Raw genomic sequence first — 24298 nt, 5'->3', positions numbered from 1 at the left:
AAGGCAGTGGCTTAACCCACTGAGCCACCCAGGCGCCCTGCTTATCAGTTCTGTGTTGACGGTCGCTGGGTGGTTCCCCCTTTGTGCCCCTGTGAATCCTGCCAGGGTGAACATCCACGTGCCAGTGTGTGTGCAGACGTGGGTTTTTCCTTCTCTTGGGTGCAGGCCTGTGAGGGGACTCGCTGGCTCGGACAGTGACCCCGCACGTGGTCAGCCAAGGAGCAGCCGGACCGCGTTCCACAGGGGCCGCTCCGTGGCCGGGAACAGCATGAGGCTCCTTTACCCACAGTCCCCGGCGCGCCTGCGGCTCTGCTTTCCTGGAGCGTCCCAGGCTGCTGTGGTCTGGTTCGCACGCCCTTCGCGAGGAACGCCCTTCACTGGGGTGCCCGGTGGCCGTTTACGCGTCTTCTTTGTGGAAGTGTCTGCTCACATCCTCTGCTCACGTGTTAACGGCATCGTTTGTCTTTTTGCTGAGTCGTGAGGGGACTTGGTGTGTCGTGGATGAGTCTGACCTTGGGTTGGTGCTTGCTCTCCTTTGCTGTGGCCAGACACCCCTGCTCGCAGGCTTGACCGGGTCCCTGCGGGCCTCCTCCGGCCTCCGCCTCGGCTCTGCCACTGATGTCACCGCATCACGGCGTCCCTGGAGCTCACTCGCCAGTGTCCGTGTTATGTAAAATGCGGTATTTGAGTCTGTGGCCTCGAATGCTTCTTGTTCACAGAATGTCCCGTGCTGCTTCTGTGGGATGGTTATTTCCTGGCGTGGAAGTTTGAAGTGTTTGTGGAAAGGCGACTGGCACTTCCGTGGCCTCCTGTCCTGGGAGCCCGGCCCCCTTTAGACCTCTGGTGGGTGAGGGGTGCGTCAGCCTGAGTGAGTGCAGAACCCTGCCGTGGAGAAGCTGGGAAGGTGGCTCATCGCCCTCGCTTGGAATTCCAGCCCCGCAGACCCTGGGTGGGGGGCCACAGAACCAAGCTGTTGGCAAGCTGGAACAGTGTCCTGGGCCTGGAGACGCTCGTTTGGGAGATAACCCGCGCCGTGTGAAACAGGCGAGCGGCACACACGGAGCCCAGTTAGATTGTATTCGTCTTTCCTGCTGGACAGGCAGGCCTGGCTGCTGCTGTTCTCCTCCCCTGCGGTCCTTTCTGAGTGGGCCTGAACATTGGGTCCAACTCTCTCTCCCCTGTCCCCCTTCTTGTGGTAATTTCTCTTGAAGAGCAGCAGCGATTTATGTTGTAAGGCCCTGGTTTGAGTACCACGAGCCATGGAGGGGTTCCTCTGGCTGTGGCTGGACCCCCAGTGCCTGGCCAGCCGGTGCCACCCCACACCAGGGTCTTATCTGGCCTCTCCTGGGCTTATGTGTCAGGGAGCTGGGGCAGGCAGGGGGCTCGCTGTGGGGATGACGACCCAGCGGCTGGGGAAATGGCCCCCCTACAGGGCCCCCTGGAGCCCACGGGGCCTCACTCGCCCTGGTCTGTCCTGCTGTGCCGGTGGCCGGAAAAGGTGCTTTCAGCTCACGGGTCACGTCATGCATGTTGCCGAGCAGTGCCCCATTAGATACGTTTTCCTGATTTATTAGCAGATTCCCTTTCTGCCACCACCAAGAGTGTGCGTGTGTGGGGGCGTCCGTGGGATGGAGTCCCGGGAACGGAGGTGGCAGCTGGTGGGCCCTGTGTGTTGCCCAGTCACTCCCCAGAGCTCGTCCTGGGCATTGGGTGCTGGCTCCCTACCTGCCTCTTGGCCTCCCGCTCTCGGAGCGACTGGCACACTCTCTCCGCAGACCAAGCTATACTCCTTGCCCGCCAGCCACGCGATGCGCGTTTACGAGACACTTGTTGGCCACATTCAGCTGCACTACAAGCACGACTACACCCTGCCCATTGCCGCCAGCATCCGGCTACAGGTAGGATGGGGCTTGTGGGCGGACCGTGGCCGGGCTGCTACCACTGCGGCTCAGGGCTGGCCACGGCTGGCTTCCGGGGTGCCTGCTGGTGCCAGGAGGGAGCTCAGGCCGGGACGCTGGCAGGTGGCCCAGGAGCGCGCTCCCATGGACCAGCCGTGGCCGCAGCCTCCCTGGGCCCTGGTGCCCTTCCTGCTGTGTCTGCATGCCTCTGCGCCGCTCTGAGCCAGGTGGTGGTCCATAGTGTGGGCGGAGATGAGCTTCCATGGCTTTCAGAGGTGCTGCCTCACCCTGGGGCTGCAGTCTTCGGGCGGCGGGCCACGGGGTAGAACACACAGTTGCGGCTGCCGTCGTAGGTGTTGGCGCCAGGCCGAGCGGTGGTCATGGGGAGGGAAGTCCTGGTCCCTTGCAGAGCCTCTGTGTGATGGGGCAGCCTCCGTCGTCAGGGCAGCCCAGTTAAGGGACCTGTCGGTCATGGGAAGAGGTGCCGGTGGCCTGAGCGTGGCTGTGTTTCCTGGCACTCAGGGCCGTGGGGCTGCCTGGCCAGTGTGCGGGCCACGCTCCCTGTGTCGTGGGGGCGGGTCTGGTTGTGGCAGGAGAAGGCTGGGGACGCCTGTGTGGCACTGCCTGCACTGCTGTGGCCGCGGTGGGGTTGGTGCATGTGCTGTTGGGGCGGGGCCTTCCGTGGAGCAGCCGGGCTGAGAGTACACAGGCCCGGCATCTGCCTAGCTTTGCTGGATCTCACTTTCTCCCTGCAGGCCTTCGACTTCCTGCTGCTCCTGAGGGCCGACTCGCTGCACCGTCTCGGCCTGCCCAGCAAGGATGGGGCCGTGAGGTTCAGCCCTTACTGTGTTTGCGATGCCATGTGCGTATCAGCCTTGTCCCCGGCGCCGGCCAGGGAGCCAGCTGTGCCCAGCCCTGGGGGTGCTTGTGGGTCTGAGGAATGTCCTATAGCAGCCCGATGGCTGCTTAGGGTGCCTGCGCTGGTCCCTGCCCTGTGGCCTCAGTGCTGGTCCCCCCTGTTTTCACAGGGAGCCAGAGCGGGGTCCAGAGAAGAAGGCCAGTGGCACCCTGTCCAATCCCACTGGGCCGCCCGGCCCTGCGCCCACAGGCCCCGCGGTGAGACTTGGCTCTTTGCCTTACTCCCTGCTCTTCCGTGTGCTGCTGCAGTGCCTGAAGCAGGTAAGCCGGCTGGTCCCTCCACGGTGCCCTGCACACTTCCTATCCCTGCATCAGCTACCGCGGAGGCACGCTACTGTCCCAAGCATCCAGTAGTTCTGTGACGGATGCCGTGCATCCCATCCTGTGAGCTGGGCACAGAGCTGAGACGTGCCTGCCTCTGGGAGGTGGATTTGGTATAGGATGGAGCCGTGTAGACAAGTGAGGGAGTCGTTGGATAACGTGCGTCGGGTGGAGGCCGAGACGGGCCGCGTGCGACAGGGTGTTGCTGGCACTTCTGGCCAGGGGTACTGGGACGGCTGGGTGAGGCGGAGAGGTAGGACAGGTTCTGGGGGTCAGGAACAAGCAGAGCCTCGAGGCAGAGTGGGTGTCAGCGGAGGTGGGGCTGGGGCCTTGAATGGAGTGGAGGCCTATCTCTGCAAGGGGGCCGGCGGGAGAGGCGATGTGGTCAGTGGCGTGCCGCTGTGCGCCTGGGAAACCCTCGAGGGCCACAGGCAGGGGAGCCGCTTCCTCTCCCTGTGGGCACCAGGTGTTGGCACTGAAGGGGGCTGTCAGGTACTTCCTGGGAGAGATTCCTGGCCTGCATCACAGGTGGGATCTGGGGAAAGGTTTTCAGGACTCAAGGCCACATGTGTTGCTGATGGGCGGTGGTCTCCCCGCTGAGCTGGGGAGGGCTGGCCAGGGAAGGTCCACAGGGGCCACAACCACGTCTTCCTTATCGCTGTGGCCCTCAGTGGATTTTGGTTCTGGAGTGGGTCCCCGGGCTTGTGGATTATTTTGGAATACGTGCTGCTTTTCCTTTTGAGATACAGGTTTTTTACTCAGTACACATTTGTGGTGCTCTGGACGGGCCTCAGTCAGGGCTTGTGGCTACGGCATCCCGGGCGGGCGGCCTGGGGGTCCCCGTTGGGCACCCAGGGAGGGCAGGGCCGGCGTGGGAGTCCAGGGCCAGTTCAGGGCAAGAGGTGGTGCTGCTGGGCCTGGGCCTCCTGCTCAGCCTGGTGTCTGGAGGGCGCCATCGTCGTGCCGCGGGGCACTTCCTCAGAGGAGCACGTGCTCCTGCAGGGACAGAGGGGTCAGGAGGCCACACAGCTGCCAGGCTGCTGACAGCACTTCGGCTGAGTGGCCGCTTCCCCTGCAGGAGGCGGACTGGAAGGTACTGAAGCTCGTGTTGGGCAAGCTGCCCGAGTCCCTGCGTTACAAGGTGCTCATCTTCACGTCTCCGTGCAGCGTTGACCAGCTGTCCGCTGCCCTCTGCTCCATGGTAAGGCCACCCGCACCGTGGGGCCGCCACCCATGCCTTCCCACTCCGGCCCCCAGGCCTGGCAGGTCAGGTGCGGTCACACGAGAGGGCAGTCCCGCTGGGAGATCGTGCCCCTGGGGCCCTGTCCTCCCTTCCCCATTCATAGGCCTCTGTGCAGGGCTCTGGCTCGCCCTCCCCGTGTGCTAGCTTGATTCCTCTCCCTCGCCTTCCTCACTGGGCTTTCTGGGCCAGGCGCGTCCGTCTTGGGTCTGTCCCTGGCTGGTGGGCGCTCCCATGGGTCTGACAAGGCAGACCCTCGGCCAGACAGAGAGTAGGAAGGCCCCTGGGCTCTCGGCCACCCTGCGGCTCGCCCTTGCGTCACTGACGTGCAGCCCTGAGCCTCAGCCTTCAGCTTTCAGGTCCCAGGACCCTGGAGCGGCTCCGAGGCACCCCGGAAGGCTTCTCCAGAACCGACCTGCATCTGGCAGTGGTTCCCGTGCTGACAGCACTCATCTCGTACCACAACTACTTGGACAAAACCAGACAGGTACGAAGCGGGAGAGGGACAGCGGGGCTGCTTTGTGGGGTGTTGGCCTCAGCCGGACGGGCCCAACTTTCTCCACAGCCCAGGTTGGGGGTGGGGCAGGGAATACGTGTGGGGGTGGGGCTGGCTCCGCGGGGGCCCTGAGCCGCGCGCTGCCCTGGTCTCCCGTGGGGCGTGGGAGTGCCGTGTTCACACGGGAAGCTGCCCGGAGTTCAGTGGGCCTGGTGGCCTTGTTGTGTTAGGCAGAACCTCCCCTGTCATAAGGCTAGCCAGTTGGTGGGGGGGTTCCCATAACCAAAGGGGTCATGGGCCTAAGGAGTCCTGTCTCCAGGGTGGGCTGAGGCGCCAGGGGGCCCGGCCAGTGTTCGTGGCTGGGAAGCATCAGGAAGCCCCTAACCAGAGCTGCCCACTGTCCAGTCTCCTCAGGACAGCTCGGCTCCTGGTGCTGTGCTGGTTTGGGGCTCAGGGACAAGGCAGTAACCTTCCTGAGTCTTGGTCTTGTCCCCTATAGAATGTCCTAGAGTGGGCGAGGGGAGAGCAGCGTGCGGGCAGGGCCGGGGTGCGGCAGGCTGGGTCTGAGGCGCTGGCCCTGTCCTGCAGCGGGAGATGGTGTACTGCCTGGAGCAAGGCCTCATCTACCGCTGTGCCAGCCAGTGCGTGGTGGCACTGGCCATCTGCAGCGTGGAGATGCCGGACATCATCATCAAGGCGCTTCCTGTGCTGGTTGTGAAGCTCACTCACATCTCAGCCACTGCTAGCATGGCCGTTCCTCTCCTTGAGTTCCTGTCAAGTGAGCATGCGGCTCTGCACGTGCCTGTGTGCACACGGGCGTGCGTGTGCGCGTGGTGGGGTGGATCCTTGGGATAGTGGCTGTCACGTATGCCAACTTCGCTGACCTCATCTCGTGACCTCTCTCGGGAGATGCCTGGGCGCGCTGTCTCCACGGAGCACGTGGGCTGCGCCATCCTTTCTGGTTTCAGGGCCTTTGCACCTCCTGCCTGAGCCTTGAATGCTTTCCTTCCTGGCCTTCAAGCGGCCCGTGCCACTCTAACCCTCAGCGTCGGTTTAAACGGCACAGAAGCCTGTCTTGCCGGATGTGGGTGTCTGTCCTCTGCCCGGCTCTCGCAGCCTCGTGGTGCTTCCCCTCAGGGCACGTACTGCAGCTTGGACGGGCTTCCTGGGGTCAGGGTGCCCGCTCACCGCCTCGTTCCTGGTACCCGAGTGCGTGTTTAACCCTCAGCGGGGCAGTGACAGGAACAGAGCAGGGCCACTGGCACTTATGCAAAATGACACGTGGGCCCTTTGCTGGATGTTTTTCTGTTCACAGCCTTCTAAAGATGCGGAAGCCGCATCTAGCTCAAGGGTCCTACAACTGTAGGACGCTGGCGAGGTTTTGCATTGGGGACCAGTTTACAAGCTCTTAGAATAGAGAACCAAGGGGAAAGGGAAGGTTGCGTTCACAGGGCTGTGACCTTCAGTCCTCCGTAGCCCTCTGAGGTCAGGAGGTAGCACAGGTCCCTGGTGACGGTGGGGTGGGTCTTTGCCTCTCCCTCCCACCCGCGCCCCCTCACCCATGTGTCCTGCCCTCGCAGCTCTGGCCAGGCTGCCTCACCTCTACAGGAACTTTGCAGCGGAGCAGTACGCGAGTGTCTTTGCCATCTCCTTGCCTTACACCAATCCCTCCAAGTGAGTGCCGGCCCGCGCCTCCTGCTGTGTCCTGGGCCAGCCAAGAGCTGTGCCAGTCCTTTACCTCGGACGGGCCTGTGGCATTAGGGCCTCGCTTCCGTGCTCAGCCCCGGGCCCATTGGCCTTGGGGCCCCAGCAGAGCTGTAGTCCTTCTCTTCCTCCTTACAGGTTTAATCAGTACATCGTGTGCCTGGCCCATCACGTCATAGCCATGTGGTTCATTAGATGCCGCCTGCCCTTCCGGAAGGATTTTGTTCCCTTTATCACTAAGGTAGGTCAGCAGAGCCCAAACCTGTTGTCGAGGTGGGACCTGCTTCGCCACTGGCTGTCCCGTGGCCAGAGCGGGGAGATGGACAGGGAGCGAGAGGTGGGTGGCATCGGGGGGCTGCGCTTGCTGCCCGCAGCCTGCCAGGACCCAGCGCCCTGCAGGTGTGGAGCCCAGGCTCCTGGAGGGAAGAAACACAGGGTTCAGTCCCTGGTGGCCGATGGCTCAGGTCTGCTCCACTCTGCCAGGGCCTGCGCTCCAACGTTCTCCTGTCCTTTGATGACACCCCCGAGAAGGACAGCTTCAGAGCGCGAAGCACCAGCCTCAACGAGAGGCCCAAGAGGTGCGGGCCTGCGGCGGGAATGGGGCACAGCGGGGCAGGTTCGCAAGCGTGACCTGTGACCAATGGCACACACGGGGTCTGGGCTGGCCTGCCGCCCTGTGGCCAGCCAGCGGCCCTGAGAAGTAGCTGGGGGATGTCCCTGTGCAGACCGTGCTGGGCGCCAGGGGGTCCTGGCTTGGAGCCTGCAAAGGCCTTAATGCGCTCACGTAGCTGGAAGAGCTGCTGTCCCCACCCAGCCGGCCTCTGCGGCCCATGGTATTGCGGAACCTGTGTGCTGGGCTATGGCCAGGCCTGGCCTGCCTGAGACCCGAGGGCTGAAGCACAGAGCTGGGAATTGGGGTGCTAGCTTGACTCCACTGGATGGGCTGAGGGTTCCATGAGGACTCTGGTGGCTCTAGAGAAGCCAGATCCCGGGCCTGGCTAGGGAGGAGCTCCGGGCCCAGAAGCGAGCCCAGCCCCAGGCCGAGGTTGCCTGTCCTCCCGAGCTTGCTCTCCACCCTTGCTTACCAGGGGCCACGGCCCTCTGGACCATCACAGCCGCTTTGCCAGGTCCGAGAGAGAGCTGTGCTAGGCCTTATGTCTTGTTTGCATCTCATACGAGCCGCGACTCCTCTTTCTGTGCCCGCCTTCCCACCCAAGCTTTGCAGTTCTCCTTTGGTGGAGATATGGCATTTTCCAGAATGACCAGGTCAGTGTGACCTACAGTCCAAAGCTGGCTTCTCCAGCTCCCAGTAGCTGAGCGCCAGGGGCCCCGAGCTGAGAACCAGCCCTTTGAGCGGTGACCTCCAGGGCCTCAGGGCATCCTGGCCCCTGAGCGGGGTGGGCGGGGCTCCTGGTCAGCACAGCCTGGAACCTGCCGTGCGTCGCGCTCCATACATGTTCAATTTGCGCTAATGTTCTTTGTTTTGGTTCTGTGCGTGAGACCTTTTTCTTAGTCATGTGTATGAGATGTATTTTCATGCTTTTTTGTTTTCTGTTTCTTTCCCCTGCCAACTGGCCTCTGGCATGGTTTTTTGTTCATCTCACCCGCGGGCTCTCCATCCTGACCCTGTGGCCTGTGACCTTTCCTCCTCATCCCTCCAATGGCTTGTTCTCCCCTCCTGGGAGCTGGGCTCTCTGGGGCTCGGGCCCTCCTTCCTCTCCTGGTAGTTTGAGGATAGCCAGAACCCCCAAACAAGGCTTGACTAACTCTCCACCCGTGAAAGAATGCAAGGAGAGCTCTGCCGCAGAGGCCTTCCGGTGCCGCAGCATCAGTGTGTCAGAGCATGTGGTCCGCAGGTAGTGGTGCGGCGGGCGGGGGGCTGCGGCCCACGGGGGGGCTGCGGCGGGCGGGGGCACCCGGGTGGTGGTGCATGGGGCTGCTTGCATGAGCTCGTCGCCTGCCCACGCCCTCCCTGGCCGGAGCCAGAAGAAAGCCCCGGGGGCGGGTGGGCAGCCTTTGGTCTGGGGGGAGCCTGGAGGGGCAGGTGGAAAGGTTGCATTCTGTCCCTGTGCCCTGGCGGAGCCCAGGTGGGCTACACGGCGCACTCAGAGGCTTAGCTCAGAGCCTAGAGCAGGGCTGGAGCTCTGAGAGAGCCAGGGGTCCAGTGGCCGCTGTCTGCGGGGCTGGCCCCGGAGGTCAGGGTTTTATGTGAAATCGAGTGGCGCCCGTGCAGGCTGGGTGGGAAACATGTTCAAGGTTCGGCTTTCCTACGCTTGCAAGTGGACTGTAGCCTTGAGCTTTCTTCTCGTGGAGGATTGCTTCCTGTCGTAGCCAGAAGGGAGAGCGGGGCTGTGTACAGAGCAGTGGGCGTGCGTGCGCGGCCGCGGTTGCTTCTCCCTGCCTGGGTATGTGAGTGTAGGCGTGGGCTCTGGGGGTCACTGCTTCGTGCTGACCAGGCCAGGCTGCACTGAGCTGGACGGGGGGCTGTCTCCTCCCCAGGAAGCCCCTCAGGCCTGGGAGTGCGAAGCTCGGAGACCCACCTCCTCAGTGCTGCCTGGCGTAGGCTCTGGCCTCAGGCTGGCCTCTGCCGAGCGGGGTCTGACTTGGGGCACGGGAGCAGGGGGTGGTCGGCTCTCTTCTAGTGAACTCTAACACAAGCCCAGCTTGGCAAAGGGGCTGTGAAATTCCGTATTAGAATTAAACCTGCACAAGCCTCTTCTCCTGGTCACTGGGTGCGTGCGGAGCCTGGGGGGGCCGAGTTGAGGGGGACAAGCTGCACACAAAGCCCAGACCCTCCCTGTCGTCGGGAGGAGGCCCTGTGGGCAGAATGCAATCTCGGTGTGTCTGTGGTCTTTGTGTCTCTGCATGACTAAACTGTCCGCCGCCAAGCCGTCCCCTAACTCTCCTGTGCTTCGGTGAGGGGACGTCGGTCTCGTCTGTACCCTGTCTCCTGAGCCTCTGCTCTGACGAGTGGGCCTGGGTCTCTCCCGTGAGGCCCTGCCCCTCCTCTCTCTGGGATGATGTGTCCGTGTGGTCTGCCACGGGGTGGCTCGACTGGGTGTGCGCCCCGGTGGGGGGTTTGTGGGTGTGGCCCTCCCAGCACTTGCATGCCTCGAGCTTTGGCCCCCGGTGGGAGATGAGTCGCCTCGGCCAGCCCCTGACCTCACCGGGGCCCCTCCCTCTAGCAGGATCCAGACGTCCCTCACCAGCGCCAGTCTGGGGTCTGCAGACGAGAATTCAATGGCCCAGGCTGATGACAACTTGAAAAATCTCCACCTGGAGCTCACGGAGACATGTCTGGACATGATGGCCAGATACGTGTTCTCCAACTTCACAGCGGTCCCCAAGAGGTGCGGGCTGGGCCCCGGGGCGGGGTGGGAGGCTAGCGCCTGGCTCCACTTCTGTAACCGTACTTGGCAGCGGTGTCAGCAGGCCAGGTGGGCCCTGGCCAGGCCTCCTGTGTGTGGTAGGGCCCCACTCCTCTGAGGGCCCCCCGCGCCGCAGTCCACACACCTTTGAAACCAAGATGCCCGTTGTGAGAGCCCCTGGCAGCTGAGGTGTCGGCTGATGCTGCTGTCCTCTCAGGTCCCCTGTGGGAGAGTTCCTCCTGGCTGGTGGCAGGACCAAAACCTGGCTGGTTGGGAACAAGCTTGTCACCGTGACAACGAGTGTGGGAACCGGGACCCGGTCGCTGCTGGGTTTGGACTCAGGAGAGCTGCAGGGAGGCCCAGAGTTGAGGTGACGGCACCTTCTGTCCCCTGCCCAGCAGTCCTTGGCGGTGACTGTCCTGGGTCCAGGCACCTTGGTTACACTCTGCACGGACCCTTCTGTCCTCAGCACTGACGCTGGTGTGCACGTGAGACAGACCAAGGAGGCGCCTGCCAAGCTAGAGTCCCAGGCTGGGCAGCAGGTGTGCCGCGGGGCCAGGGATCGCGTCCGCTCCATGTCCGGTGAGCCTCGTGGGTCCGCACACTCGCAAAGACTCCTTGGAACGTGGGGGACAAGGTGGTTGACTCAGGCCTGTCTCAGTGCTTGAACAGCTGGGGTATTGTTTCTGTGAGCCCTTGCCATGGCTATCTAGCAAGGGGCATGCCTTCCTATGACTGGTCTGGGGCCCCCTCGTGGCCGCGGGTCTGTCTCTCGTGGCCGTGGGTCTGTCCCTCATGGCCGGTGTTTCCTGAGAGCCCTTGGCTCCTCTGGTCCTCAGCTCAGCTCACCCTTGGAGCTTCTCTTGCTGCAGCAGGGATGAGCTGTGGTCCAGCCGTGGGGCCCCTTCCTACTGCCCCGGGTCTACTGAGGCTGACCCCCTATGAGGGCCGTGCCTGGGGAGGGCTGAGCTACCACTGGTCACCAGGCCCTGTGCAGAACAGCGGGTTCTGGGCTGGTGGCTGTGTGGTAGGCAGGTGGTGGTCACCAGCACTCCTGCCTTCCTCTTCCTCAGGGGGCCATGGCCTTCATGTGGGTACCCTGGACACTCCAGCATCCCACTTCGCAGGTGGCCCCACTTCTCCTGGTGCACAGACGGCACCAGCCAGCAAACCTGAGAGGGCGTCAGCGGGCACCCAGTTCCCAGCACAGGAGAAGACGAGCCTGGCGGCCTACGTGCCCCTTCTGACCCAGGGCTGGGCAGAGATCCTGGTCCGGAGGCCCACAGGTATGGAGGGGCCTGCACTCAGCACACTGGGGCCGCTGCCACCACACGGTGAGCACGGGACAGCCCCCTGCCAAGACTCCAGGTACCCAGGAGTGAGCAGCAGGCACGCGGGGCTGAGGGAGCCCCTGCTCTGGGACTTCTGAGCTTAGTGCCCAGAGGGGAATGGCGAAGAGGCGATCCGGGCGCCTGAGCAGGGGGCCTCCCTCCCAGAGCGCTGTGGCCTGGGGGCGTCAGCCACAGACATGTGCCTCGTATGCCCGGAGCCTGGAGTCCCAGGTCACAGTGGCAGGGCTGTTCGCTCCTGTGAGTTTGTGTCCCGTCTCCTCTTCTTGGAAGAACCCTGGGGATTTAGGGACCATCCGCTTGGCTCTATTTTATCTTAATGAGCTGCTTTCTGAGCTGCTGGAGTCTGGGAATGTTGGACAGATGAATTTTACGGGACACGATTGAGCCCATAATGAGTATTGCAAGAATTTAGGCCAAGGCCCAGGGCCTGAGATCTGTTTTGGGCACAGTGTGGTGGGCAGTGACAGGAGGGGCTGGATGGCAGGCTCTGAGGAGCCTCGAGTGCAGGCACAAGGGCCGTGCACGGGTCCTGGCTCCCGTGGGGGAGCAGGCAGGGAGTAGGCGGGAGACCAGAGGCCCAGGCAGGGCAAGAGGCGGTGGGTCAGGACAGGAGGACAGTCAGTGTGGGAGGTTGACCGCAGGGGTGGTTCCTGGGCCTTAGTGGGAGAGGGACAGAGCCCAGAAGGCCCCCCACCCAGGCTTCTCTGTGCAAGGTCCGAGGCTTTGAGAGGCCTCCGCGGAGCCCGGCCTGGGCACAGTAGCTGCCCTGGGGTGGAGAGTGGCGTCACCGAGGACCAGCTCGCGCGTGCGGCGGTGACCAGTGCACGGGTGCTGCCCGCCCCCCAGGGAACACCAGTTGGCTGATGAGCCTGGAAAACCCTCTGAGCCCCTTCTCCTCGGACATCAACAACATGCCGCTGCAGGAGCTGTCCAATGCGCTCATGGCCGCTGAGCGCTTCAAGGAGCGTCGGGACACGGCCTTGTACAAGTCACTGTCGGTGCCGGCGGCTGGCTCGGCCAAGCCCCCTCCACCCCCGCGATCCAACACGGGTAAGTGCCGCCGCCCCGGTGGGGGATGCGCCTGGCCGGCTCCCTGAGCTCTCCTTGCTGCCGCCCCCGCCTGGAGATGCGGTGCGGCCCTGCGCACCCCATGCCGGGCACTGTCCTCGGTGTGCCCCGGGGCCCAGCAGGGCAGCCGCACATGTGCTGGGGTCTGGGATTGGATGCGCCGAGTCCAGCCCGAGCCTGCCTGTGTGTCCTGTGCCCTCGCCCGGAGGGGCCAGTGCGCTCCCTCCAGCCTTGCCTGTGGCCTCAGGTGGAGGCCCGGGAGCTGTGCTGGTGAGGAGGAGGGGTGCGCCCCACGCTGCAGACGTCCCCGGCAGCCGCACAGAGAGCCGGGAGCCTGCGTGGGCCGTGAGCCGCCTGCTGCTGGCCGGATGCTGCTGGCCCTCCGCTCTCTCCCTCCAGGCTCGGGCTCTGTGCGGGACTAGCGCTGCCTTTCCTCTCTGCTCGACTGTGCGTAGTCTGTCCTTCTGCTGACTGGCCGCTCGCGGTTTCCTTGCAGTGGCCTCTCTCTCCTCGCTGTGCCAGTCCAGTTGCCGAGCACAGCTGCACAGGGGCGTTTCCTGGGCAGGTATTCTCCCGTCTCTCTAAGGAAGATGCTGTTTGCTGCAGAGCGTTCCTCTGCCTCGTCCTCGCTGCCCCCGCCGTCCCTTGTGCGGCCATCCCTCCGCGACTCTGCCGGCGCCACTCCTCGCCCCCCGCCCCGTCCCCTCCAGAGCAGGGCCCCGACTCGCATGGGGACGTCTGTGCAGGATGCCTGTGCTTGGCCGGCGGGCCCCTCTGCCCTGTGCCCTGCCGGACGGGCCCTCGCAGCCCCTTCTTCAGGCCTCGGGAGGTGACGTCACGCAGCTGAGTCGCGGACGGTCTTCGGGGCCAGCCTGGCCCTGGGGCTCAGCCGGGCTGACCGTGCCCTGGCCTCTGGTGTTCTGATTGGCTTGGACCCGCAAATTGGGCTGTGTGTGCCTTTTACTGGGGGCCGGCCCATCACCTTCAGGCCCTGGCGGGGGCAGGGCCTTGACCCACATGGCCCTCTGGCCCGCCTAAGCCCCCATGTGTGCGCAAGAGCCGGTTTGGAAAGGGCAGTGTGCAGATGGGTCCTGGCGGGTGGCTGACGGACTGCACGTGTGCGAGGGCTGTGCCACCGTGGGCTGTGCTAACCCTCATGGCTCGTCACCCCCACCCCTGCCCTGACACTGGCACAGGAAATGCTGCTTTGGGGCATCCTGGCCTCGGCCCTCCCGACTCTGAGTTTGGCTTGGGCTCCGAAGGCGCGTCTCTGCTTTCCGGGTTGGGCTCCCCATCTGTGCACGCTCAGGGCTTCCTCCTTCATCAGGCTTCGCCTCGACACCAGGCAGGGCAGAATCCTGGTGTCCTGTTGCTGGGAGCCGGCCCCAGCTCACTGCTGCTCCTGAGCTCAGGCCTCGTCCGAGGCGGGGCTCCTCCCTGGTGGGGTTCAGTGCTCCCTTGCCCGTCTCCCCCACTGGAGCAGCAGGGGCAGGTTCTTGGGGTCCTGGGATGCAGATCCCGGGGGCCGTGTGGCCCTTTGTCACCAGGCTGGGAGCCTATGTTAGAGATGCCTAGTGTCGGGGGCCGTACTGCACCCCTCAGAGTGCCCTCCTGCAGCTGACTGGGGTGCGGGCAGCTTAGAGCCACAGGCGAGGCAGGCCTTGGGTGAAGCTCTGGTGGGGCCCCCCGTACCCTCTCGGGGAGAGGCTCGTACCTCAGGCACGTGAGCTCCAGGGACCGGGCCAGCACCTAGTAGCCCCGTCTGTGTCCTCCCAGACTCAGCGGTCGTTCCGGAGGAGGGGAGTCCGAGCGAGGCTCGTTTGCCCACTGAACCCACAGAGTTGGAGGACTTTGAGGCAACGCTAGGCACAGACCGGCGCAGCAGCCGCGCTGAGGCTTACAGCAGGGTGAGTGCCTTGGGGCGCTAGAGCTGCGGGGTGGGGTGGGGGGGCGCTCTGGGGAGGGGGCGGGGCCTCCCTCCGGGCTCCTTGGCACACGGACTTGCTCAGAACTTTGGCGAGTCTTTTGCACGCAGTTTTCTCATCTGAGAAATGGCGAGCAGCCCTGCCGCTTTTGTTCCCCGTGGACTGTCGGGTTTTCCAGCGGGCCCTGCATGGGGGCAGCTGCTCGTCCTTGGTGTCCTTGGTTTGGAGATGCCGAGCTCTGCTGCTCACCAGCGGGTGCTGTCCTAGGGGAGAGGGTGGGACCGGCCGCTTGCTGTTGAGGGGCTCTGTGGCCCTGACTGGGGAGGGGGGGCGGGGCGCTTCATCGCCTCCACGTGAACCCCTGATGGGTGTGCTGGTTCCTCCTGACGGGGGTCCTGTGCACTCCTTCCTGGCAGTCATCATCAAGCTCCAGCCAGGAGGAGAGGTTCCCCGCGGAGGAGCCTGCTGCTGGAGGAGTCCCCATCGAGCGGGCTGTCTCTTCCGAGGGCGCCCGGCCTTCTGCGGAGCTCCCCTTCCAGCCCTGCCAGCCCCTCAGCAAGTCCAGCTCCTCGCCCGAGCTGCAGACCCTACAGGACATCCTTGGGGACCCTGGGGACAAGACTGATGTTGGCCGGCTGAGCCCTGAGGCCAAGACCCGGTCCCAGTCCGGGATCCTGGACGGGGCAGGTGCCGCCTGGTCAGCCCCAGGTGAAGAGAGCCAGGGCCGGGGCCCCACGCAGCCCGAGGGTCCCTTGCTTTCCAGCTGCCCCCGCTCCCCCAGTGGCCTGCGGCCCAGAGGCTACACCATCTCTGATTCGGCCCCGTCACGCAGAGGCAAGAGGGTAGAGAGGGATGCCTTCAAGAGCAGAACTGGGGCCTCCAATACCGAGAAGGTACCCGGCATCAATCCCAGGTGAGCCTTGCCCTCCCGGGCTGGAGCTGCTGGACAGTCTCCGGGACGATGTGGGGCCTGGGACCCCACCACAGGCTGGGCTGCAGGTCCACGTGGCCTCGGCGCTGTGGCTGGTTGGAGCCACAAGAGAGGCTCAGGCCTGCTGCTTTGTGTGTGGGTGGACGGTACCGGCCGTGACCCTGACCCGGCCCTCCCTTTCTCTCCCCCTGCAGCTTTGTGTTCCTGCAGCTCTACCATTCCCCGTTCTTTGGTGACGAATCCAACAAGCCCATCCTTCTCCCCAATGAGGTGGGTGGGCGTGCCTTATCTCCCCTGTGGGGCCCTCTCGAGCCTGAGTGGGGGGGCGCCTGGGGCTGCCCTAGCTCTCGGCAGTGGTGCCCATGGTCCCAGCCTCAGCTCCTTGGGGCGTCGTGGGGTGATCGACCCCGGTGTGGAGAGCCCGGCCTGCATGGGGATCGAGCTGGGGCTGCAGGGCTGGTGGCAGGGGATGGCCTCCGCCCAAGGCTCAGGCAGGGCTCTGTGGCTACAGTCCTTCGAGCGGTCAGTGCAGCTTCTCGACCAGATTCCGTCCTACGACACCCACAAGATCGCCGTCCTGTACGTGGGAGAAGGCCAGGTGAGGCTCCTGGGTGCCAGGGTGCAGCTGTGTGGCCTTCCTACCTGGGGTAGGGGTGAGGGCTTGGATCCTTGTCTGTCACAGAGCTTGGTCACTGCACGAGTGGCCACTGGGCCAGATACTGCTCTGGTGCCAGGGACACGGTGGGAGTGACAGGTGAGCGTGGGAGCTCGTGGTGCCCAGGGGAGTGCCAAGCACTCCACGGCAGAGAAGGTGGCACGTGCGAGCAGGGCAACGGTCGTGTCAGCCATCCAGGTGTGGGAAAGAGAGGAAGGGAGCGTCTGGTGTGGGAACGGCAGGTGCTGGTGTCTGGTGCCATGTCCCCTGTGCAGGGAACAGGAGGTGGGACAGGGAAGTCAAGGGGAGGGCTCGCGTGGGTCATTGGCGTGGACTGCCTCCTGGGCTGTCGGGCAGCTGCACTTTCCTTTCCAGGGAGGTGGGCAGGTGTGAATGCTTCTGAGCAGAGGGTCTGCGGGGACTCTGCCTGAGTGTCTAAAGTGTCTCTCTGACTACCGTGTGGGAGAGCTGGTGGAAGGCGGGTGCTGGTGGGCCTACGAGGGGCAGGTCTGGGGACTGGGGCTGGGATTCCGAATGCCAGGGTTCTGGCTGTGTTCAGAAGGTCCTGTGGTACCAAGGACCAAATACATATGCAGGAGGGGGAGGCTGGGACACAGCCGTCGGGGGCAGGGTGCCACCATGCTCCTTCCTCTCTGCCCACAGAGCAACAGCGAGCTCGCCATCTTGTCCAACGAGCACGGCTCCTACAGGTACACGGAGTTCCTCACCGGCCTGGGCAAACTCATCGAGCTCAAGGACTGTCAGCCAGACAAGGTGTACCTGGGCGGCCTGGATGTATGCGGGGAGGACGGCCAGTTCACTTACTGCTGGCATGACGATATCATGCAAGGTAGGCGCCCTCCCGCCCCATCACCCGTTGCTGCTGTTGGCTGTCGGGGGCCTCGGCAGGGTGGGGGTGGGGAGCCGTGGCAGGGGCGCATGGGGCTGGCAGCTCTGCTTCTAGAAGCTCTGCGCTCAGGCAGAGGGGTGCAGTGCTGCCGGCCAGACAGGCCCTGAGGGCCTCTGGGGAAGCCAAGAAGTACCCTTGGAGAGAGGTGCGGGGGGCCCGCCCGTTCAGTTCTGCCGGTCTGCCTGCAGCGGTCTTCCACATTGCCACTCTGATGCCCACCAAAGATGTGGACAAGCACCGCTGTGACAAGAAGCGCCACCTGGGCAACGACTTCGTGTCCATCGTCTACAATGACTCGGGCGAGGACTTCAAGCTGGGTACCATCAGAGTGAGTGGGGGCAGGCCTGGGCCCATGCCTCTCTGGGGGTACAGCCCAGCAGGGTCCTGTTTTTCTAAGAGGGGAGGCGGCTGTGCCCTGAGGTCCGCTGGGAGGAAGGGGTGTGTGCAGCGGCTGGTGGCAAGTGGGGCACAGGCTGGCTCAGGTAGCCAGCCCCCTGCCCACCAGAGCTGAGTGAGGACGTGGCAGACAGTGGTCCTCGGGGCTAGTGACCTCTGCTGTCGTCTGGGCAGGGCCAGTTCAACTTTGTCCACGTGATCATCACCCCCCTGGACTACGAATGCAATCTGGTGTCCCTGCAGTGCAGGAAAGGTGAGCCCCGGGGTGCGGGGCCGGGGGGTATTTGGGGCCCTGAGCCCTGGTGTGAGCTCCGTTTCTCCCCAGACATGGAGGGCCTCGTGGACACCAGCGTGGCCAAGATCGTGTCTGACCGCAACCTGCCTTTTGTGGCCCGTCAGATGGCTCTGCACGCAAACGTGAGCTGAGGGGAACGGCCCAAGGGGCAGGTGGGACGGGTCCACAGATGCCCCCCCAAGAGGGCTCAGCACTCCCCGCACCCCACCCCAGATGGCCTCACAGGTGCATCACAGCCGCTCCAACCCCACCGACATCTACCCCTCCAAGTGGATTGCCAGGCTCCGTCACATCAAGCGACTCCGCCACCGGGTAAGGAATGTGGACCCCAGGCCCCCCGCAGCCACTGGGTTGGGGGGAGGGCAGACCCCCTGTGGAGGGGCTTGCTGCTGACCCTCCCACTCCTGCAGATCCAAGAGGAAGCCCAGTACTCCAGCCCTAGCCTGCCCCTGCTGCAGACGCACGCCCCGGGCCACGGCAAAGCACCCGCTCCGGCGCCCGCGGAGCCCGTGCCGGCGTACGAGACCGGCCAGCGGAAGCGCCTCATCTCCGCGGTGGATGACTTCACAGAGTTCGTGTGAGGCCGCGCGTCGGGGGGTGCACGCGCGAAATAAAGCTGAGGTGCCCACCTGCGGCCCACACACAGATGCAGTCAGCCAGCTGGTTTATTTGACTTTGTCGGGTGGGGCCGGGACCAAGGGTGTAGCTTCGGCTATGCCCCCAGCTGTGGTCCAGGGCCACTGGGGCCCCCCTACCACACACGTGCTCTTGCGCACATGGCCACAGGCTCACCTTCCCTGCCCCGGGAGCCAGCCCCCAGGGAGGGCCCGTTCCACCCAAGTGCCCTGTTCTTGCCTCCTGCTCCTCCCCAAGACCCGGCACCAGCAGATCTGGGCCCTGCCTTCTTGCCAGCCTTAGGCACAGAACAAGGGCCCTGGGGAGGGACAGAACTGCCTAGAAAGGGACTGGGCTTTTCTAACAAGCCTCCCCTCCCCAGCTGGACCTGGCCTCCCGTCAGGCATCTGGGGAGGGAGGCCTGCTGCCCCTTAATGTGGGCAACAGTGGGCGCCGGGCTGCTTTGGCCAGCGGGTCCCTTGGCCTTAGTGAAAAATAGAGCAACATACAAAAATATACACATTTTCACCCCATATAAATTACCGACGATAGACACACAGATGGTAGCGGACGGGGAGTGCACTCGGCAGGGGCACAGGAGAGGTAATAACTTAGTGGGGACGGCCACAGGAGGTGCAGGTTCCCTCCCAGAAGCCTGGATCCTTAGCAAAGGGGAGATGTCTGCCCAGGAGGTGGGGCCGGGCACAGCCCGCTGTACCTGAGGACTCCGGTAATAAATTAGCATCTCAGAAGTTGGGCACTTGGCCCAATACTGCTCTGTCCTCCCACGGGGAGCCGGGGAGGGGACCCTGGGTCCTGGCTGCCCACACGGCCTCTTTAAAGTGCTGAGATCCCCAGGGTAGAGACAGCGGGTGCCTCCTCCCTGGGGGACCTTCGTGCAGCTCTTCTGCCAGGCCCGAGACCTTGAAGGTGGCAGAAGTTAATACTGAGCGGTGTCTGCTCCGGCTCCCTTCCAGAAGCCGGAGTGAAGCCACAGGCCCGCCCCAGCCAGGGCACGGGTATGAGCCCAGGGCCCCAGGGTTAAGTGCTGCTGGGGTGGACCTTGTTCTTGGCCCACAGGGAAGCCCTCCCGGGGCCAGTGGCCAGGCCCATGCCTCGACTGGCCCGGGCCAGACGGCTGGGCAGGGCCGGCCGTGGGTCTGAGGAGACACAGCGCAAAGGAGAGGCTGGGCGCCCGGTGCTCCCGCGGCCCCGCAGATGCTGTAGTCTCTGCTCCAGCTGATAGACGTCCTCTGTGGCCTGGTTGAGTCGGTCGAACTGGGTAAGGAGAGCCTCGAAGACGGCCTGGAGGCGTGAGGGCTCGGGCTCGCCCCGTGGCCCCAGCCGGCCCAGGCCCCCGCTCAGCGCGTCTAGTTGGCTGGAGGACGTGGAGGGCCGGGAGGTGTCAGAGCCCCCACTGTGGGGTGGCGCGTCCGGGGAAGCCTTGGAGCCCCTGGAGGAGCGGGAAGGCAGCGGCTCCATCCCCTCGAAGCGGACTTTGTGGCGGAACTGGGGGCGGCACAGGGGCTCGGTCAGTCCGGCTGCACCCTGGGCTCACCTGGGCCCAGGGTGCGTCCCTCTCCCCCCCGCTGGGCCGTACCCACCTCCTTAACCTTGCTGAAGCCCATCCAGAGGCGCAGCCTGCGCAGGAAGAGCTCCACCATCTCGTAGTCTTGTGGCTCCCAGGCCGGCCGGTAGAGCTCCCCACGCAGAGCCTGGTACCGCCACCTCAGAAGAACCGTCCCCAGCCTCAGGGCCCCCCACAGCCGCAGGGCCCAGAGCCCCGTGCACAGCAGCGGGGAGAGGCGCCAGGATTCAGTAGGGCACAGGGCAGGACCCCCAGACCCAGGGCACAGCACCAGGAGGGCCCCTGCTGCGCTGCGAATGGAATCCACACAGGAGGAGACCAGCTGCAGGGGGAGGGGAAGGGAGGCGAGTGAGGGGCGGGTCCTGGGCAACGCCACCCTCCCCCGCCGGCCTCACTGGCACCTACCAGAACGGCCAGCTGGGTATAGGCCGCCGCGAGCGCCACCAGGCCCAAGGCTGCGCCCGCGAGCTCAGGCAGGGCGCGGCACAGCGTCTTGCCGAAAACTGACCACTGGCGCACGAAGCGCAGCTGCTGCGCGGCCTGCGGGCGAGGGACACCGGCGGATTAAAGGGGCATTGCCGGCCCAGCCCAGCCCCGCACCCCCGCGGCTGCCCCGGCCTCACCTTGACCAGGAGCAGGAAGAGCAGCGAGGCGGCCAGACCACGAGCCGCGGCGCTCAGCTGCGCCACCTGCTCGAAGCTGGTGAAGCGGCGCGGGCGGCGACGCAGGAAGCGGGTCCACTGGCGGTCAGCGGCACCCAGCTGTGCCAGGCGCACTAGCGCTGCGGCCGCTGTCAGGGCCACCAGCAGCCACCGCGCCCAGGCCCCGGGCTGCACTGCGCGGGCACGCCCTACCCGGCGCCACAGGCGAGCCTCGGCCACGGAGAAGTACAGCGCGAACAGCAGCAGGCTCACCTGCGGGGGCGGAGCCGAGACTGGCTAGGGCGGGGCAAGGAGGCGGGGCAAGGAGGCGGGGTGGGGGCGGGTTAAGGAGGGGGCGGGGCGGGCGGGGCGGGGCCGGGGCCAGCACCTACCGAGGTGAGCAGCGGCAGGGAGAGGCCGGCGCTCAAGCGCTGCAGCGGGAAGGGCCGTACGCTGAGGGCGGTCACCGCGTGCCCGGCCGCAGGGAACTCAAGGCGCAGCGTGACGGCAGCGTGCAGCCCCACGGCCGGGCTGTAGCGCGTGAGCTCCACGAACACGGCGCGGCTCCTATGTGGCAGGAAGGGGGCGGGGTGAGAAGACCAGGAGACCTGGAGCCTTCCGGGAGGAAGGGCTCGTGGGGCGGCATGGGGACATGACATGGGGGCATGGGGTGGAGGTCGTGGGGACAGCGAGAGTCAGCAACGGATGGGGAGCCGCTAAGGTGGTGGTGGGAGGAGGGCCCGTGGGGGCCAGGGCGCCGGGGCGGGATGCTGTGGGCCGGGGGTGATGGGGGTGGGGGGTGGCGGGAGCTCAGCCAGCCCTGCCTGTTGTCGATCCAGTTGTGCAGCTGCAGGAAACCCAGCTGCGCGCGGCTCTCTTCCAGGCTCAGCCCCAGCTCCTGCACGTATCCCCCACTGTCGTACATGGCACAGTAGCCCCAGGACCAGACCCTGCTGGCGAGGCGGCAGTGTCAGGGCCAGCCCTGCCCCCACCCCCGCAGGAGCCCCGGGAGCGCCCTCTGTGCTCACCCCAGCAGGTCTGGCGCAGAGTAGGCCCACGTCTCTGAGCCGTTGTGGGCAGCGCTGCCCCAGCCAACCCCATAGTCGCCTGTGCTGAAGGAGCCAGAGGCTGCGAAGCACGTGGGCACCCCCGAGCCGGGAGGGTCCGGGCAGAGCGCTGCCAGGAACGAGCACCGTGAGACCAGGAGCTCACTGCGGACCGGCTGCCTGGGCTGGGCCGACGGGAGCACCGCACACCCTCCCTGAGCCCACAAGGCAGAGGCTGTGGTCTCCCAGATGGAGAGCAGCGGGGAGCAGGTGAAGGGCTCAGCCAGGTCGCCAGAAGCCGCTCACCTTCGCGCAGCCGCACCTGCCGCAGTCGCGGGGGCCCCAGCTCGGGGCTGGACTGGTTCCCGTGGACATAGGGGAGCAGCACATGTGACATCCACGGCCAGAATTCCTCAGACCTGCCCAGAGACACAGTCCCACACTCTACCCCACAGCTCCCTGCACCCACGGGGCAGGTGGGTCAGAGGCCCTGGGCTCCTGCTGCCCCGGCCCAGACAACAGCGGGCCGCCAGGGCCCCCTGGTGGGACAAGCGGAAGACGCAGAGTCCGTCCTGGCGTCCTGGTGTTTGGAGCAGGTAAGTGTCATGGGGTACAACCAGAATTGTGCCAAGACACTAGCCCATGTCCCCCAGGGACTGGGCTGGACTAAGGCCAGGGCAGATGGGGCCTGGTCAGCATCAGCGGCTCCCTGGCCAGGCCGACTGGTCTGTGGGTGCACTTGGGGGTGTCCATACCGGGTGATGGCCAGGAAGGTCCGGCTGCCCAGCTCCTGTTTGATGGCACTCTGCAAACGGTACGCGTGGCTGTGGCATGAAGCATCCCCGTGGTTGGCCAGCAGAGTCACCAGCAGGAAGAGCATATACACCAGGAGGCTCTGGGGGCAAGGATGGCCCTGAAGTCAGCTGAGCCCACTCGGCCCCACTGTGACAGAGCTGGCCAGGAAACCGCCCACAGCCGAGGGGCCTGGTGCCAAGAGGGCAGCACAGACAGCGGCCAGGGCCCCGCCAGTGGTGGGGGGCAGACGTGATCTCGCCAGAGGCAGAGACCGCCCCCAGGGCCCCTCAACACCAGGCAGGAGGAGGCAGTGGAGCTGGACCAGAGAAGAGGCAGAGGGTCCCAAGGGCCTTCCATGGGAAACCAAGGGCCGGGGGGAGGTTTTCAACAACGGGAGAACATATGGGAAGACAGTATGCTGGCCCAGCTATGGGGGAGCAGGGCAGGTGCCGACCCCGGGCCCGAGCTCACCCTCAGCATCCCGTGCAGCTTCTTGACCTTCCGGGCTTCCTCTTTCGCCAGGAAGAGTGCAAATCCATGGGGGGGCCTCACACGGGGCACACGCTCGCTCACGGGAGTGACCGCAGGGCACTCCACCAGGGTGTCCCCCTCATCCGGATGGAGCCGCTTGACCACCAGCGAGAAGTACAGGGCTTCCAGCAGGACCTGCATCGGGGGTGGAGGAGCATGAGAGGGGCCCGCTGGTGTCGGAGGCTGGCCGCTGGGCCCCCCACACCCCACTTACCTTGATAGGCTCCCAACCAAGGAAGGAGGCCAGGAAGCTAGAGCTGCTGGACAGGAGCCACAGCACACCCACACCGGGGGTGAAGCTGGCACCCACCCAGCCCGCAACCCCCACGGCCACAGCCACCAAGAGCAGGCTGAGCCCGTGGGCCAGGGGTGCACACCAGGCTGGTAGCAGCCGCCTCCGCAGACCGTCCGCCAGCCCTACGGGAGCAGACAGACTAGTGAGAGGCAGCCCACGGGCAGGGATGGGGGGCAGCTCGGGGACCCAAGAACATACCTGTATGGGAGAGCTTTGCCGACTGGGGCTGCTCCCAAGTCAAACCTGGGCTGGGTAGCCCCTTCTCTCCCAGCCTGTGCAGTACCAGCGGCTCTGTCCTCTCCCCGGGGGTGCCAGACCTGAAGCACAGGAGTGGGGGCGCCTGTGCTCACCTGTTGGGGCAGCAGGCGGCTCCAGCTGCTGAGTGTCAATGGGGGTGCGCAGCCACCCCCCACAGGCAGTGGAGGCAGAAGGCGCTGCCCCACACCTGGGAGGATGTGGTGCCAGGCTCTGAACCCCACCAGCGATTCTGAGGAGGGGCCCCGACACCTGCCCAGCTCCTCAGGCTGCAAACCCGCATCAGCCTGTCTCCCGGCCCCCCCTCACCTCCCGCTTCCTCCACCAGGAGCCACAGTCCTCACCCCACTGGTCCGCGATCTGGTCCGTGCTCACTGCACCGCCATGGGGGCATCTGGCCCCGTCCCCAAGCCCTGGCCCTGGCCTGCTCTTCCCGCCAGCACCCCGACTTGGCCTGAAACCTGCCAGCAAGCGCTCCCCACCGCCCCCACCTTTGCCCTTCACCTCCCATGCTCTGATGCAGCTCTGCGAGCTAAGACGAGTGATTTTCGGCAACAGTGCACAGCACTCTGCAGAACTGAGCGCCCCTCGTGGCGCCCGGTGGACCTGGCTGGCTCCAGAGCTGCCCCGGCAGGGAAGAGGGGAGCAACTGGAAGCAGGAAGGCGACAGGCGCCTCCAGAGAGCAAGTGTGCACACCTGCCCTGGCTTCCGCAGAACTGAGCCCTGACCAGATGTGGGACGTGACTGTGCGCCCTATGCTGCCAGCAGCCCCATGCCCAGAGCCGCGCTCAGTGCGTCTGGCTTCGGGAGGCTTCTATGGAACAGAAGGCAATACCGGTTGTGCAGGTGGGATGCCACTGCCAGGACAGCAAGACGCCAGTGACCGATTCCTCTTGGAAACGGACTTTTCTGATTACAGATCGAGCTTGAGCTATTTGCAGGTAATACGAGTGAGCAGGGGTGCATGTTCCTGTCTCACGGGGACCAGCTAGCTCCTGCTCTCACCAGTCCTTGCTCTGGAAGTGTTATGTCTGACACGTGGATATGGCGTCCC

General features: G+C 65.1%; 2 protein-coding genes across 10 annotated transcripts in view; one reads left to right on the top strand and one right to left on the bottom strand.

Moving 5' to 3' along the window:
• Positions 1-18124, top strand: part of TSC2 (TSC complex subunit 2) — a 32231-nt gene extending 14107 nt beyond the window's left edge. The window contains exons 17-42 of one of the 9 annotated variants that reach the window (XM_059154386.1): positions 1776-1898; positions 2654-2760; positions 2927-3077; positions 4216-4338; positions 4730-4864; positions 5462-5651; positions 6454-6547; positions 6716-6818; positions 7061-7155; positions 8305-8433; positions 9766-9927; positions 10163-10315; positions 10415-10527; positions 11019-11231; positions 12144-12347; positions 12862-12930; positions 14142-14272; positions 14707-15203; positions 15416-15491; positions 15733-15819; positions 16540-16726; positions 16975-17114; positions 17357-17435; positions 17508-17599; positions 17691-17789; positions 17888-18124. In XM_059154386.1, coding sequence (XP_059010369.1) covers positions 1776-1898; positions 2654-2760; positions 2927-3077; positions 4216-4338; positions 4730-4864; positions 5462-5651; positions 6454-6547; positions 6716-6818; positions 7061-7155; positions 8305-8433; positions 9766-9927; positions 10163-10315; positions 10415-10527; positions 11019-11231; positions 12144-12347; positions 12862-12930; positions 14142-14272; positions 14707-15203; positions 15416-15491; positions 15733-15819; positions 16540-16726; positions 16975-17114; positions 17357-17435; positions 17508-17599; positions 17691-17789; positions 17888-18058 — 3723 coding nt within the window. In that variant the 3' untranslated portion in view covers positions 18059-18124. Of the gene's footprint in view, positions 1-1775; positions 1899-2653; positions 2761-2926; positions 3078-4215; positions 4339-4729; positions 4865-5461; positions 5652-6453; positions 6548-6715; positions 6819-7060; positions 7156-8304; positions 8434-9762; positions 9928-10162; positions 10316-10414; positions 10528-11018; positions 11232-12143; positions 12348-12861; positions 12931-14141; positions 14273-14706; positions 15204-15415; positions 15492-15732; positions 15820-16539; positions 16727-16974; positions 17115-17356; positions 17436-17507; positions 17600-17690; positions 17790-17887 lie in introns of all 9 variants that reach the window. The other 8 variants (XM_059154387.1, XM_059154385.1, XM_059154391.1 and 5 more) reach the window with 8 other exon arrangements.
• The window catches only part of PKD1 (polycystin 1, transient receptor potential channel interacting), a 41465-nt gene continuing 35291 nt past the window's right edge, over positions 18125-24298 (bottom strand). The window contains exons 35-46 of the mRNA XM_059154405.1: positions 23187-23305; positions 22908-23110; positions 22634-22828; positions 22123-22262; positions 21674-21786; positions 21350-21497; positions 21146-21271; positions 20714-20888; positions 20304-20594; positions 20086-20220; positions 19697-20002; positions 18125-19601 (exon numbers count right to left, since the gene is read on the bottom strand). Coding sequence (XP_059010388.1) covers positions 19134-19601; positions 19697-20002; positions 20086-20220; positions 20304-20594; positions 20714-20888; positions 21146-21271; positions 21350-21497; positions 21674-21786; positions 22123-22262; positions 22634-22828; positions 22908-23110; positions 23187-23305 — 2419 coding nt within the window. The 3' untranslated portion in view covers positions 18125-19133. The remainder of the gene's footprint in view (positions 19602-19696; positions 20003-20085; positions 20221-20303; positions 20595-20713; positions 20889-21145; positions 21272-21349; positions 21498-21673; positions 21787-22122; positions 22263-22633; positions 22829-22907; positions 23111-23186; positions 23306-24298) is intronic.

The sequence above is a fragment of the Mustela lutreola genome, chromosome 17 (genome assembly GCF_030435805.1).
Source record: "Mustela lutreola isolate mMusLut2 chromosome 17, mMusLut2.pri, whole genome shotgun sequence".
Classification (NCBI taxonomy): Eukaryota; Metazoa; Chordata; class Mammalia; order Carnivora; family Mustelidae; genus Mustela; species Mustela lutreola.
This window is presented reverse-complemented; position numbering and strand designations above follow the sequence as displayed.